Consider the following 16,191-nt stretch of genomic DNA (forward strand, 5'->3'; position numbering starts at 1 on the left):
CAATCAACCGAAGCATCAAGGAGACTCCTCTAACATTAAAGAATGAGGGAGGGTAGAGATTTAAATGCTGCCCACCACAGCAAGATGTGACACAAAATCATGTAAGTGGGACACAGGCAAGCTCCCCTAAAGAAGGGGCAGTCTTAGCACAAATTGCCTGGGCATCCCCGTCAGCATTCCCCAGTTGAGGCACCTCAGACAGCAAGCAATGGACTTACCCCATCCGAAAGTCGGGTGGCAAGGCCTGGGAAAGTGAACCTCCTGGGTGATACTCAGATGGCGTACCTCAGTCCAACAGGTACTGGGCCAGTGCCTGGCCCTGCACCTGTCGGACTGATTGTCAACGTGGAAACCGGACCCTCCTTCCGAAAAGTGGTCTAGTTGACCACCACAGAATTAATCACACACACACACACACAACTGTATATAATAAACTAGTGGAGGTACTTGGCGTTGCCCGGGTGTGTGGAGGTTGTGTAGTAAGGAACCCCAAAACAACAGAGGTGTGTGTGTGGGGGGGATCAAAACAATGTGTTTAATACTTATGTTGCGATCTCAACATAAGTATAAAACCCGTTTTTTCACAGGCCTGTGACATCAAAAGTCGTGTGGGTGTGACAGTTAAGTGTTTCCTTTTTTTCACCTCCTTTTCATCTTTAGTGCTACAGGTTTGAGCCGGGCTACTGCGGCTAATTTTTTTTTTTTTTTTTTTTAAGGGGATTGGTTGCTAAATAGCCTTACTATACTATACCACCTATCCAGACCTGGGCAAGGCCAGGTACCCATGCTAGTATTATATATTATCAAGAAATAACATTGTTTTTTATTTCTATTTTTTTTATTTACGAATTCAAGGTAAATAAAAATAAAAAAATGTTGTTTATAAAAAAAAGCATGTCTCTAAATTTTTCCAAATTTTCAGCTTCATAAAATCTTGAAAGTTTGATTTATTAGTTATAATAGTATTAGTAATAATAGTATTAGTAATATTAGTATACTTTGTTCAGATTTCATAAGATGAAACCTGGCATGAGGTGAACATGGACCGAAAAATATTACCCCTCATATTTTTACGTAAACTGCATTTTAAATTAATTTAAAAGTGCAAAACTACTGAAAATTCCCTAAAAATCTGACCCTTTGTTGATTTTTTTTTTTTTCTCGATTTATTAAACACTAGCTTGGGTCACCAGTGTTGCCCGGGTGTTTGGCGGTGTGTGTTGAGCAAAAAAAAAAAAAACTGGTGGTAAGTAAACAGGCTCGAACCTGTGAATATGGAGAGAGGTGTTAAAAAAAAGAAATGGTAATAGGCAGGCAGGCAGGCAGGCAGGCTCGAACCTGTGACACAAAGGCAAAAAAGAAAGTGAAAGAAAATCTGACGTCTTAGCCGATGTCTCCATGACGCGACTGGAAGTCAAAAGCATTGAAATTAAACAAAGTCAATTCAACAATGATGATGACTTACTAAAATGTCGACAAAAAAAAATCGCCCCCTCCTTGTACAAAACGGCAGAGTTTAGGGGGAAGGAATTAGTGTTTTTGGCCAATATTTCGATATTTGTCGTCTGAAACGTTGAGGTTCAAAATGATACCGATCTTATCAGGATCTGTCACCTCTGTTGAAAGTTTTTGTGAGACATACATACATACATACATACATACATTTAAACAGACAGATGAGATTTATATTATAGACGGCTATGTGTGCGTGTTTAAAATGGGGAAAACATAGGAATATTTTCAGGTGTTGATAATGTAAACTGGTTTCAGCTTTGCATTTTCATTATTTTTGTGCACCGAAAAATGTTTTATTTTAGGCTTATTCTTTTAAATGTTACAAAAGTTATGATAATATAAACTTCTATTAAAGTTACATTGTGTTGCATATAGGGAGAGGGTAATTCTGTGGTGCACTTTGGAGGTACCTAAAGAAATATATATATAGACTGTTATTTATTCCCACTGAAAGCATGCTTCCATGATGAGTTTATAGTAAAACAATATTGATAATTTTAACCAAAGAGCTCCCCCTTGAGAATATCTCCTGGTTTTGATGAGCATCTGGGATGGATTTTAATTCCTGATCTCAATGGAAGACTTGCATCACATCTGTTACTAAGGTCTCTGGAAGAATGATTGGATCATTCTACACTCTAGAAAATATCTCGTTCCTGATGTAATTCTCTACTTGTATGAACCACATACGACCGAAGATGGTGTACTGTTGCCACATCTAGGGAGGTGCCAGTCAGTCCACTCTCTCCTGCCTTGACAGAGTACGAAATCGACTTCAAAATCTAGTGTCTTCTTTTCTCTATAGTTTTCTCACAAAAGGAATGTTGCTTTTTTTTTTTTTTAAGGAGTTACCACTTATCAAGGCCCAAAGGCCACTTAAGGATAAGGGTTAAAGAATGTACAGTAGTCAATGGGATAATATAGTAATCATTAGTAGTATAAATTTGGTAAATTGGATTACTTAAGGGGAACGGCTCATCAAGAACTTGTTTACATTGGACTTGAAGATGACCATATTGTAGTCAGCTGGAAAGCAGGCAACAATTCCACAGGTGTGCAGTTCTAAGAAGAAAGCTTTGTTCATGGAATTTACATTTAGGTTTAGATACTATCAATAATTTCCTCTACTCTTTATCTGTACCTAAGAAATGTTGCTAGTTTTTCCCTACTCTGTGGTTATTTTCAGGATGGGTACAATCCCACTCAATATGTTACCGTGACATAGACTGACATATATTTGGTAGGTTTTTAACAGTATTTAATATTTTTTTTATTTTTAACTCCTTTTTCCAAACTTACCATGTTCAATAGAGAGTACAGCACCATTTTTAATTTTCCAATACATCGGTAAACACTGTTTTTCGAGCTGAATAAACATGTTACATTAAATAAAAACACTAAAAATTATCCAGTTTAGTAGAAAAGTAACTCATCTTGCCTTTGATAATATTTATTTGTTATATATTTGTTTTTTGTTTTTTTTTTGTTTTTTTGACAACTTTTTCGAATCTATGTGTATAGAAATACAAACCCAAAATTTGTTTTTAAAAAATTTACTGTGCATTAAACTTAATCTTAAAGTTTGTGTTAATATTCAATTTTATTTTATTTTTTAATTTAATTTTAGTTATTTTTTTCCGTGTATTTTATGACTAATTTACATCTTGAGGTTTCAATTTATTTTCTGCCTTCTCACTAAGAATTAATGTTTAAAGTTCGTTACCTAAAGGGAGGCAACTTATCAAATGATTAATAAACTTTGTCCTTTGTCAAATGATTAAAGGGAGACGATCTATTGCTAATTAACATCTATGCACGTGTTAATACGCACTCTCTCTTCCACACACACTCACGTATAGTTGCTTCTACAATATAATAACGAAAAAACATTGAATTTCAAGTAAAATGAACGGTACCTACGTAATTGTCATGTCGCAAATAGTAACATTGTGGTATCGTATTTCTTATATTTTTATTTAAAAAAAAAAAAAATAGAATTAATCTTTTTTTCTGATTGGTCTAAAACTTTTGGTTATTTGAAGCCGCCATAAAAATAAATAAAAGAACTGCCATTTGTTAGCATAGCCAGAAAGCAATCGTTCGTTTTGGAAATTAAAAGAGCACATCACATCCCCCACCCCACCCCCGCAGCTATACTCTGGTAAGTTGGCCTGTTATATCCTACATTTTTTTTTTTAATTTAATTTTTCAAATTGCATCTAATTTTTGCGGTGCGTTAGTTTATTAACGATGAAGATACAGAACAGTAAAGAATGGATTTCTACATAACACCGTTGTTCCAGCGCAGTTCGTGTTCTGCATAAGTGCCGAAGCGTGTTAAGGTCCTTTCCTGATCCTGGTGAACTTGAAGAAAGAATCTGATCAACTTTTATCATCCTTCTAGTATAAGGGAGTACCTGAACAGATAAAAACCAAGTGTATTAAGTTTTGTAGGCCTATCTAATCTTGTGAAAGTATTCACAAAGCCTACAACATATCCAAAAATTTCGAAAAAGAATACGGTAGAAAAATAATTATTCATGAAAAAGACATTTGTAAAATCTAGTGATTTGGTTTTAAAATCTGCCGGTTTAAATTGGAGAGTTAACAGGGGAGGTAATTAAGTCCTCACAAATTCAATCAGTTATTTTTTTTTTTAAATTAAATTCAAACAGTTAAAAGAGTTACTGTAAAAAAAAAAATCACAAATTATGTATATATATGTTTATTTTTGTTTTCTGAATAAATTCTCTCTGCTTTTCCTTTTTGAGGAGGTCACGTGACCCAATGTGTTCGGCCCCAGCATGTAATCTTGCCAAACATTTTTCCCCTTATCAGAATTGTTTTCATGAATAATTATTTTTCTGCCTTATTGTTTTCTTTAATTTTTGGATATGTTACTATTTGTGACATGACAATTATGAACGTAACATTTGTTTCACTTTAAATTCAGTATTGTTTTTTTATTATAATATAGAAGCATACACACACACACACAATATATATATATATATATATATATATATATATATATATATATATATATATATATATATAAAAATTATTTACTATAATAATTAAATACCTGCAGACAATAGTGTTTCATCCTTTTGGGAATCTTCAGTGCAGACAAGACAGATTCGAACCCGGCAACATGAGCCATCTCTGGCTCAATTAGCAAAGACCGTATCCAATTGGCTACCATTAACTGCGAGAAATAACGTTGAATTTAAATATTTTATTTTTAAATGTTCTTTTACATCAGTCACAGTGATCTAATCATTATACGATGATCCATGCATAAGAACTAAATTGACCGACTTTAATTCAACTGAAAGTGCTCAACGATAAGAAAAGAGTTTCTTAAAGGGACTGATATAATTATTTACTATAATAATTATTAAATACCTACAGACACTAGTGTTTCATCCTTTCGGGAATCTTCAGTGCAAGTTGTCACGATTATTGTTCAGTGTATAATAATTACACTGAACAATATATATATATATATATATATATATATATATATATATATATACGAGCAAACAGTTAATAAAACATGTTAAAAAACACTTTGAAATGAGATAAAAACATATTTAATCTGAAAAGGAAACACTAGATAAGTGGATAGTCCTTAATCTGCGGAGTTTCGAAAAAATACTTTCCTTCTCATCAGAGGGTAGGAATTAGCAAAACGCGGGATTGGATTTTGCATGCAAAAGTATCAGAAGTATCTGAATTTTCATATGGGAGTAACCTTTGCATAAAACTAAATCAAACTGAATATATCCCACATTTGAACCCTTTATGCCTAATAGCTGTGTTTTATAGCCTTTCTTCTGTTTGCAAAGACTGTATAAGAGTGCTTGTACATATAATTGTGAAACTAGTGTTGCACAATCCCTAACCACACTTCTCCTGAGTCAACACTGCCTGATTTCAGTAGCAAGAAGAAATCCAGGACAACTGGAAACAGTGCCGGGACGAGTGAGAGACTTAAGAGTATAGATACAAATATATAAGATATATAGATATTTTGTGTGGAAAAAAAAACAGTCCAACATGTTCTGCAATTTTCTAGGGTGACACAGTACACTCCATATCAAGCTGAAATTGCTCAAGGAAGACTGGAGAATTTGATGAATTACCAAACAATGGTGTCCGATTTAACAGGATTGGAAGTTGCAAATGCATCTTTGTTGGATGAGGCGACGGCTGCTGCGGAAGCTTTAACCCTTTGTCAGAGGTAAGTGCAGTTGGAATTGAGGTTTCGTATTATTTCTTTTACTTTAATAAAAAAAATACCAGGTTTATTTTATTTTTTAAAATATGAAAATCACTTCATTGTGTGTCAAATTTATACTCCGGTACTTCACCATATTAAGTAGGCAGTTGTTCACTGGAGGGAAAACTTTGGAACAATCACATCGTTGGTTTCACAAAGCACATCATTTTGGCTTAGCTAAGCTAGATAGAAGAATTAACCCTAGACAAGTGGAACTGGCTTCTCCCAAAGGAAGACATGTCTAGGGAATATCAAATTGACAAGCAGTCCTCAGTCGCATGAATATTTCGATTATGTTAACTGAAATGAAAGCCATTTGTCATTTCTTAATGCAATTATGCAACTATTTTTAAAGAATGAAGAATTGATTCTAAGAAATCATTGTCTTGTGGTTGAAGTCGAGGAAGGAAGAGAAAGAGTGAAAGTTATGTTTTAAATGCAATACTTGGTTATCGTTTTCTTAGACAATTTTTTAATAAGCCTTGCTTCATTAAAACTTCCGTAAAGAGTTGTTCCTACTATTCTCTCTGTCATTATATCTAACACAATATCCGGCTAAATGTTGACTTTCTCTTACAACTCAAGGCCTATATCATAATCCCGTTGATCGCTTTCTGACCCTTGTCTGAAATACTTCCTGTTTTCTAACACAAACGCGAGATATATATTTGCTAATATCAACTGTTAAATGTGCCATTTGGATTCTTCAGTCTCCTGTTTTCATCTTGAATGTATTCTCACAATCTTTTGGCTGATGTAATCTCTGGCCTTCCTCAGATGTTTCTTATCCAACTCTGGAATCTTTCTGTTGATCTCAGGATCTGCATGGAATTTCGAACAGAACCTTTTATGTAATCCATGAGGGAAGGATGCTCTCATTCTATTAGTTTTTATCTGTGCCTAAACCTAAATGTAGATTCCATGAACAAAGCTTCTTTCTTAGAACTGCACGCCTGTAGAACTCTGTTCCGTTTTCTTGCTTTCCAACTTACTACAACATGGTTGTCTTCAAGTCCAACGTGAACAAATTCTTGATAAGCCATCCCCTTAAATAATCCAATTTACCAAATTTCCATTACTAAATATGACTACAACATGTTCCCCTTAACCGCCGTATACTCATTAACCCTTATCCTCGAGTGGCCACTGGGCATTGATAAGTGGTGACTCATTTGTAAAAAAAAAAAAAAAAAAAAAAAGTCATGACTGGATAGAAGTCTTAAGTAATTCGAAATTGTATTCTTAGTATCACCTGCATTAAGGGTTGAACTTTCAGCCTCCAGAAGAATGTCACTTAGAACTGAATTTTATCTAATATTTTATCCGTTACGCCACGGGTCCTTGCAGTCTTGTTAAAATAACACTCAAGATGAGAACGGTAGTTTAAATAATGTACATTATCTATTCTCATCTGAAAAATTTAGAACCATTATCAATAGTATTTTGTAAATTTAACGAAAAGAAAAAACGATTTAAATAAAGAATTTCATGTATCTCTACTATGACATAAACTTTGTTCGTTCCCTATGGACTCTTAAACAGTTCGTTCGATTTATTTATTTTTTTTTGTTGATTTCACGCAAAAGTACTTTATGTGCCTGGCAGTGTTCTTAGATGGGTTTTCTATTGGAATGTTTTCAATAAGTATCACTAATAGAAAAAATCAGCAACCGAAAAGGCTAACATGCTTGCCAGTCGGTTTGCCTCAAACTCCACACTGGACCCTTCCAACCACCCCCTACCTGAATTTCCTATGCGGACAGACGCCACGCTAGACGATCTGAAAATCACCCCTGCTCAGATGCATGCTATCATAAAAAACCTTGACACTTCAAAAGCATGTGGACCCGATCTCATCCCAGCTGTGCTATTAAAAAAGTGCTCAGCCGAAGTAGCTCCAGTTCTCTCCAAACTCTACAACAATGAATCTTGCTTTCTGGGCTGTTGGAAAACTGCTTCTGTGGTACCAGTATTCAAGAATTCTGGCGAAAGAACTGACCCATCAAATTATCGCCCCATTAGCCTTCTCCCACTTTTTGCCAAAATATTTGAAACCTTAATTAACAATGCTCTAGTCCATCACCTTACAGATGCTAAACTTCTGACTGACCAACAATATGGATTTAGACAAGCCCGTTCCACAGCAGACATCCTAACTGTAATCTCTGAACGTATATACCATTCACTGGACAAAGTGGAGGAGGGCAGAGCGGTAGCTCTAGATATATCTAAGGCTTTTGACAGGGTATGGCGTGAGGGTCTCCTCAGGAAAATTAAATCATACGGTATCACTGGTAGAATACTTAGCATAATTAAATCCTTCTTAGATAAGAGAAAAATCCAGGTTGTCCTCGACGGTCGTACATCTAAACAATATGATATAAATGTGTGAGTGCCCGAGGGGTCTATCCTTGGACCTCTACTGTTCCTGATATTCATAAATGACCTTCCCGACAAAATTTCCTCTGAGATGGGTATATATGCTGATGACACCACACTCTATAACAGGCACGACAGGAAAACAAATGAACACATATCTAAAGAAATAGCAGAAACACTAGAGGATGACCTCCAATCTGTAGTGGAATGAAGAATAAAATAGTTTCATTCAATAATTACAAGAAACCTTCTCTACCTCCTATAGCAATGGCCAACGACTCTTTTATCTGAGAGTACATCTTTCACGCTCCTTAGCCTAACGTTCACAGGAAACATGAGTTGGAACAATTACATCGAGGGCATTGCCAGGGCTGATGCGAGGAAGGTGGGCTCTCTCTACCATGCTAGAAAACTACTAACACCTGAAAGTATCCTGTACCTCTATAAGGCAACCATTCGCCCATGTATGGAGTATTGCTGTCATATTTGAGCTGGTGCATCTCTCTCTCCTTGACAAGGTTCAAAAGAGTCGCAAATCTGATAGGCCCTGAACTGGCATCTAAGCTTCAGCCTCTGTCCCATCGACGAAATGGTGAATGCTCTAATGAACTGCAAGCACTTGTGCCCCCACGACGTGAACACCCTCGACAGACCCGGCAGGCTGCAAAATCCCACCCCCACACTGTAGAGATCCCTAGATGTAAAAGATCTTTCTACTCCAGTAGTTTCTTCCACAGAACCGCTAGACTTTGGAATTCCATTCCAGGTCACTGCTTCCCCAACTGTACTGACGTGCAGAAGTTCAAGTGCAACGTGAACAGACATCTCGCTGCCCAAATCCCTACATAGTGCCCCAGTAGTTGTTGCCCCTGATAGTAGCCCCCTACACCAAAGTGGCAATGTGCCTTGTTTGGGGTGAAAATGTAATAAAAAAAAAAAAGAAAAAATCAGATGAAAGAAGGAACAGGCAATTTTGACTAAAGTTAAATCTTATACATGCTAACATCACAAGTGCATTTGAGAAGTTTTATTACCACACAAGAACAAAGGCCCAGCATATAAAATCAACAGTAGGTTCTTTGATATGACAAAGGCACGTTCGCAATAAATGTTTCTGTTTAAAGCACAACTGAACTATGATACTTGACTTTTGCATTTTAAACTTTAATTCAAGCCATTATATAAAAATTGTATAAAATCAGCAGTAGGTTCTCTACAGTGCAATGTAAACTACAACATATCGTGGTTCAAGTTACTGAAGCTTCCTTTCAGTGCACTGCAATGGGTTACCAACTAGAGCGGGCAATTAATTGATTTGATTGTAAAATGGGCAATTTCACGGATTTCACGGATTATGGGAGGATGAAATATTCAGCGATCATCATTCAATCTGTGGCAATTCCAGGTCTCCCTTTATCTATTTTTATCTCAAATTTTCTTGCTAATTTACTACATGATGCATTGATCTCTGAATAAATGTTAAGTAAATGGTATATTCACTGTAATAGTACAGGTTTTAATAACGTAGAATGAACAGAAATTGTCACTTCTACCCAAACATGGCTGACGAAATGAGAACAATCTACCATCATATATTAAATAAAGGGTTCAGTTGAAAATTCCATACAATTTTCAAGTTCAACTGGAAGATTCGAAAGGTCGGAGGTTATATTGGCTGATGTTGTAACAACAGCGACAGCTTGTGGTTTATGATTTTAAATCTGTGTTTGGTTTATATGCTCATCGCTGATTGGTGCAAACATTTAACTTCATTTCTGGTCTTTTTTTTTTATTTTACTTGGGAATCATACCTAATCAACGTCCAAAGGCCACTCAAGGATAAGGGTAATGGATGTAAGGTGGTAATGTAGTAATTGTTCCTATTTACAATGCCTCCCCACGGGACAGAGTTAGACACCAGGGTCGTTTTTTAACGTGGAGAAAAGGAACAAAAATAAAAATTGTCTCAGTCGTGAAGGATTTCTCCTCCACTGACAGAACAAGAAATTGAAGTGCAGCATCTGAACAGATACTACACTTTGATCTTGTCCCGAAGCATTGTTAATGGTGTAAATTAGGTAGAATTTGATCATTTATGGGAACGGCTCAACAAGAACTTGTTTACATTGGATATGAAGGCTACTATGTTGTATTCAACCGGGAAGCAGGGCAGTGGAACAGTGTTCCACAGGCGGGCAGTTTTAGTAAAGAAGCTTTGTTCATGGAATCTGCATTTAGATTTAGAAACAGATAGTGGGGGGGGGGAAATTGTTTATAGTAACTAGTAGAGAGGATTTTTTTTTTTTTTTGTGTGTTTGGTAAGGGGAATCATAGCTCAAAAGATAGTTTGGCTAAAGACTCTCACAACTGAGCATGTGATAGAAGTTGATAAAGAGCCAATACACAGTTTACTCCCCCCGTCGAGAAGACCAAAGTGAATTAACTTGTCCTGCAGCACTTCTACCAACCCCAGTCTTTTCTCTTGAGGTGCAACCACCATCTTTCCCCAGTCCATCCATCCTTGGGATTCAATAAACAACACCGTGGACTGAATGCTTATTATAGTTGCATGCATGTAGAATTACTATAACACATACAGGAGGTTAACTTGAATGCCTATTAGACACTATCCTCGAGTGTCTAAGGCCTCTCTCTGTAGTACAAGTAAACCCTGAATATTCAAGATTACATAGTATTTGCAGCCCAAATAAGATCTCAGTATGAATAGCCATCATTTTTTCTTTTATGAGGAATGGTGCACCTCCAGTAATAGCACAAGTCTGGATACTCCACCAGACTAGATGAATTCTTTTCCTGGAATCCAGTAAGACCAAGAAAGGTATAGTTAAATGGTTAATTGGGGAGAGGAAAATTATGTTATCAGCTTCCTTACTAGTGCGGTCCTGGATATGACCTTAAACTATATCCAGTGGTGAGGCCCCAGCTTGCGGGCTTTGGGGAGTGTGGAGCCACCCTTTAATTACCATTGCTCCCAGGTCCACTCTGACCCGTAGTGGTAGTACCTGTTAGGGTTCCAACTATGGGTTAAATAGAAACCGACTTGAAAACAACAAATATATTCTATTAAAAATTTTTTCTTCAAAATCTTTGGATTCGGCATTAAATAACCCGAAAAGGGTTGATATGCCGTAAAACAAAACCAACCAACCAACCAATCTTTACTAGTGCAATGTTTGAGATGTAAAGGAGAAGTGTAATAGAATATTTGAATATCTAATATGGATATCAACTGCCCCCCCCCTACCCCGCCGAAAGAGGCCTCTTAATTTTTAAGAACTTGAACTAAAATAAAATGGAACCATACATACATGGCCCTGATTTCAACATCGGTGTATGGTACACCTTTTTCATAAATGAATAGTTGCTTTTCTTTTCCTTACTCAGGGGATGTTCGTTCCACACCATGTGCATGTTTTTACCTTTTTGCTGTCGTCTATACTTGCGGACTCCTTCCATAACTAACAGACTTCTCTTTTCCCATTACTCTTTTATTTACACGTTAATAAAGATAATCACTAAAGTTGTCTTGAATCTTTAAGAATGAAACTTTCTTTTTCTATGCTGACTAAGTGGTTAACAACGCAAACTAAAAAATCTGTGTGTGCCCAGGTTGAATCCATTTCATTACACAGAAATACTTTCTCCAAACCCACACTTGGACTTGTATTGATATTTACGACAGTTCCTTTTTTAGTCATGCTGACAGTCTCCTGGAACCAGGACAGACTAGTGATAACAGATTTCCTTGCAAACAGGATCACAATTGCAGAAGCTTCACTTTTGAGAAAATTAAGAGAAGCTATCAAAATAAAGAAGCAGGGCATGATCAGAAAAAAGTATCCTTCTCCTGCAAGACAACACTCGAATCTACAATGCACATATTACTAGCATCTTTGAACCCTCTGACTTCCGCCTCTTGTCCGCCATGAAGTTGTTTTTGAAAGGAAAGTGTTTCTTAGAAACTGTTCCTTGATTTCCGAAATTATGTTGTGGCTGGATGACCAATTTGGGATGCTCTACAAAAATGATCTTCAGAGCTGCATTAAACTATGGGAGAAATGCGTAGCTCTGAGTGGTTCCTATATAGTGTAAGATTAATAACTGTGCCAAGGTTTGTTGCTCTACTGCTATGAGTGGGTCAGAGGCATTAATTATTGAACACTCCTAGTGTATATCAACACAAAGTAAACTATAGTTTATGAGTAGAATTATAAATTTGAAAAAGTTTCTGATATTTTTTTATACTAAAATGTTAGGTTGGTGCAAAAATAATGTTATATATATATATATATATAGTTGAATGTCAAAAATGACATTATTTTTGCACCAACCTAATAAAGTTTTTAATGAAAGAGCGAACATTCTTCAAAGATCAAGTAAGTTTAATTTCGCTTAGTCATTTTTAAGTCATTCAAAAAAATTATTAAAATGAGCGAAAATGTTAAAAACAGTAAAAAGCATTATTTTTATTTCCATAAAAATTGTTTTATAAGATTGTGTAACCTTGTTTTGTATTGATTTGATAAAATCCTATATGTTGTTGATTTATATCTATTTTAATATAATGGATTCCAATATGTCCACTCTGGTTTCAACACCAATCCTATTAAACTTAAGTTGTCTTGTTTTTATGTATAGAACCTCTAATATACCTAATGTATGTAATGTTCATTATTTTTATATAGAATTTCTATAGATCTATAATTGTTGTGGTATGGCCATTCTACGGATAATAATGAACTCTTCCACTTATAAAAACTGGGAGAATATATTTCTCGGAATTAGCACATGGTTATGCTCGAGTCTTGCGTTAAACTGATGTATACCCACACTTTCATTTGTTGTATATGCTTTTATGTTCAATATATTTTGTTTCTAATAATTACTGAGTTGTCTTTTTTCCGGACCCTTACAGACCACAACAGTAAATACTGTTTTTGAAGTATCGGTTAATCAAATTATCAATAAGAGCTGCATGTAGCTTGTGGGCCATAGGTTTTCGATCCTTGCTTCAAAATAATGGATGGAATCTTCTTTTTATTCACTACTTAGACGTTTCAGTTTATAAAATGTATTTTTTGAAATTATTTTATAATCTATTTTCTTTTTATTTTATTTATTTATTTATTTTTTTTAGACAAAATAAGAAAACCAAGTTTTATATTGATGTCAACTGTCATCCACAGACGCTTGCTGTGGTCAACACAAGGGCAAAGTAAGTATCGTCTTAATTAAAGCATCAATTCTGAAGAAAACAAATCAGAAAAGAACCTTTTAAACAAGTAATAAAACAAAGTTAATTATCTTAGTTTACGTGTAAATAGTATCACTCATCTTGCCAGCAGTATTTAAAATAGTTTTGATTAAATATTTAAGAGGAGTAACTGTAATTATGTATTATTACATAAGTCACTTGATGTATAAAATACAAAGAAAATGTAGAAAGAAAGCAAATATTTATAAGCAGTAATATTAAAGCATGTTTGTATTCTGAAATAAGCAGTGTTTGTATCATTATTTTGACATGAACAATTAGTACCCGATGTCCTGGTGTCAGAACGAGTAGATAATGAGATACGAGTGAAAAAGACAGCCACCCTCTCTTTAAATGTCCCATTTGAGAAAAGGAAGTCATCCAGATGAAATATAAGAATTTTGAAAAAAGACGAAATGAAAGTAAAGTTTCAGAAAACATGAATGCGGACTTAGATTAGCGTATGAAGGGTTTGGTTATTAAACTATTATATCTGAATGCAGATGAAAATAAGTTTTACATTATTATATAGATCTGTTAAGATAGGCAGATGTGGTTTGAGAAAGTGAAGAATTCTGAGAAGTAGGAGAGCAGGGTATAAAATCCAAGGAAAGTGTGAATAAATGACTAAAAAATTGTACAAAGGTGATTTGTGCAGGTTGTAGTGTCCGGTGGCAAACAAAAAGAATAAAAATAATTTTAAAAAAATGGGTGATGTTTCTAAATGCAAATGAGATGCTGCCGGTTTAAATAAAAAGTCTGATTTGTCAGAGATATAATGATTTCTGTTTTGAAGTAGTAAGCTTTGACAGCAGTGTTGGATTTAACCTTGGAAATTCTTAATTAAAAGTGCAAAATAGTGCACAATCTTTTTGAGAAAATGCAGAATAGTTAACACTTAATTATTTTAACCACAGAAAGAGACAAATACCAATATCTTTTGCTTTTGCTCATTCTGATTTACAATTGTTGACTCTTTTTTATTGTAAATTTCTTTTTCTACTGTTTTTTTTTTGTTATGTTTGTTAGTATTGTTAATTTATTTTTTATTTTATTTTTTTGCTTTATTATGAAAAACTTCAGTTATGCATAATCTGATCTTGATAGCCATTGACTTACGCACTCGCCTGGATAAGGAGCATAGTCAAGGCTTTACCTACCACTTGAATAAACGAGTGGATTAAGCTGCCTCCAGTGTGTATTATTTCCTTTCACCCATTCTGTTATCTACACACTATTCAGCAGAGAGATAAAGTTTTACTCCTGATTAAACCTCTGGAGTCCTAATGAACCCATTGTTAATCTCGTCATTGTAAATAATAGTGCTTTGTTTTGGGATCAGAAGTTTATGGTGATATCAATGGTTATCTCAAGGTGATCAGCAATACTGAGTGGTCTATGAACGCCCATCACACAATCCTCAGGCGATGTTATCAAGATTAGGTTATGAAATGAGGTTTGCTGATCTTTACAATCTAAGAGGTGGATCACGAAAGTGATGATTTGTGAAAGCAAATGTGTAATAAACAAAAATATGTGTACTTTTATGAGCTGTTTGTGTGTAGTGTGTGCGGGCATTGTGAGTTGGTTGAAAGCTATATGGTCTGTGACTTACTGGACTAGCATGTGTGCATGATTCAAAGGGTCGATTGTGGAACGAAATGAAAGAGAAAGAAAGGAAAAACTAACATGGCGAGACAGTTTGTTTTATGGTGAATAATCACGTGACCGTGAATGTTTTATGCAAATGAGACTTGTCTATAAAAGTGGATGCGAAGCGAGCATGAGGCGAATTGAGAGAAGGCGTGTTACTTATGCAGACGTGTGGAAGTCAGCTGGAAAGATCGTTGCGTTTGGAAGTCGGAAGTTTTGACAAGTGCTGAATTTAACTGAGAAATTGGTGGTTGGAAGTGTAGAATAAATGATACTCTAGTTATTTAATGATATTTGTCCTATTTTGTACAACTTGTCTCTGGTTTTAAATAAGGCTAAATTATGTATTTTGGTGTTTACTATCCATTATAAGAGTCATAATGTGGTTGTTATGATTGAAGAAATTTTACATCGTCTAAAAATGAGAATTGAGTGTGAAAATTGCAGTAAAAATTTGGTGAAAGGTGTGTGAAAGTTTTACAGCAGTTGAGTGACAAGTGTTGAAATTAAGTCATACTTGGACATTGAATCGTTATGAAGATTTTGGGCTTCAAAAACCAACTTTCTATGTTTTATTTCCATCTTTTTACAAGAGATAGCATGTGTATGTAGCTGTAACTCTTTCTGTTTTTGCTGTCTTTTTTGTTTGATCATTCAGCACTGCCTTCTCCAATTAAGTGACAGTTTAGTTTTTCAGATGTAGGTTGTCTTTAATAATTTCAAGAGATTTGTTATAAATTAAGCCTTCAAGACTTTCATCATCCATTCCATCATCAAAATGTGAGTTTTTCTCTCGCCTTCTGTCGCTACCGCTTTCCGCCCCTCTGTCTCTCCCGCTTTCCGCCCCTCTGTCTCTCCCGCTTTCCGCCCCTCTGTCTCTCCCGCTTCCCCCCTGTCTCTCCGCCCCCTCCCCTTCTGTCTCTACCGTTTTCCCCCTTCTGTCTCTCCGCCCCTCCCCTTCTGTCTCTACCGTTTTCCCCCCTCTGTCTCTACCGTTTTCCCCCCTCTGTCTCTTCCGCCCCTCCCCTCTGTCTCTTCTGCCGCCTCCCCTCTGTCTCCCCCCTCTCTGTCTCTCCGTACCCGC

The 16,191-nt window shown here is 35.6% G+C and overlaps 1 protein-coding gene across 1 annotated transcript in view; it reads left to right on the forward strand.

The window, feature by feature from the left end:
* LOC145296745 (glycine dehydrogenase (decarboxylating), mitochondrial-like) overlaps positions 1-16,191 on the forward strand; it is a 167,808-nt gene that overhangs the window by 77,076 nt on the left and 74,541 nt on the right. The window contains exons 4-5 of the mRNA XM_080142778.1: positions 5,597-5,761; positions 13,338-13,415. Of these exons, the coding sequence (XP_079998904.1) occupies positions 5,597-5,761; positions 13,338-13,415 (243 nt within the window). The remainder of the gene's footprint in view (positions 1-5,596; positions 5,762-13,337; positions 13,416-16,191) is intronic.

The sequence above is a fragment of the Euprymna scolopes genome, chromosome 17 (assembly GCF_053919585.1).
Source record: "Euprymna scolopes isolate OS-2025 chromosome 17, ASM5391958v1, whole genome shotgun sequence".
Classification (NCBI taxonomy): domain Eukaryota; kingdom Metazoa; phylum Mollusca; class Cephalopoda; order Sepiida; family Sepiolidae; genus Euprymna; species Euprymna scolopes.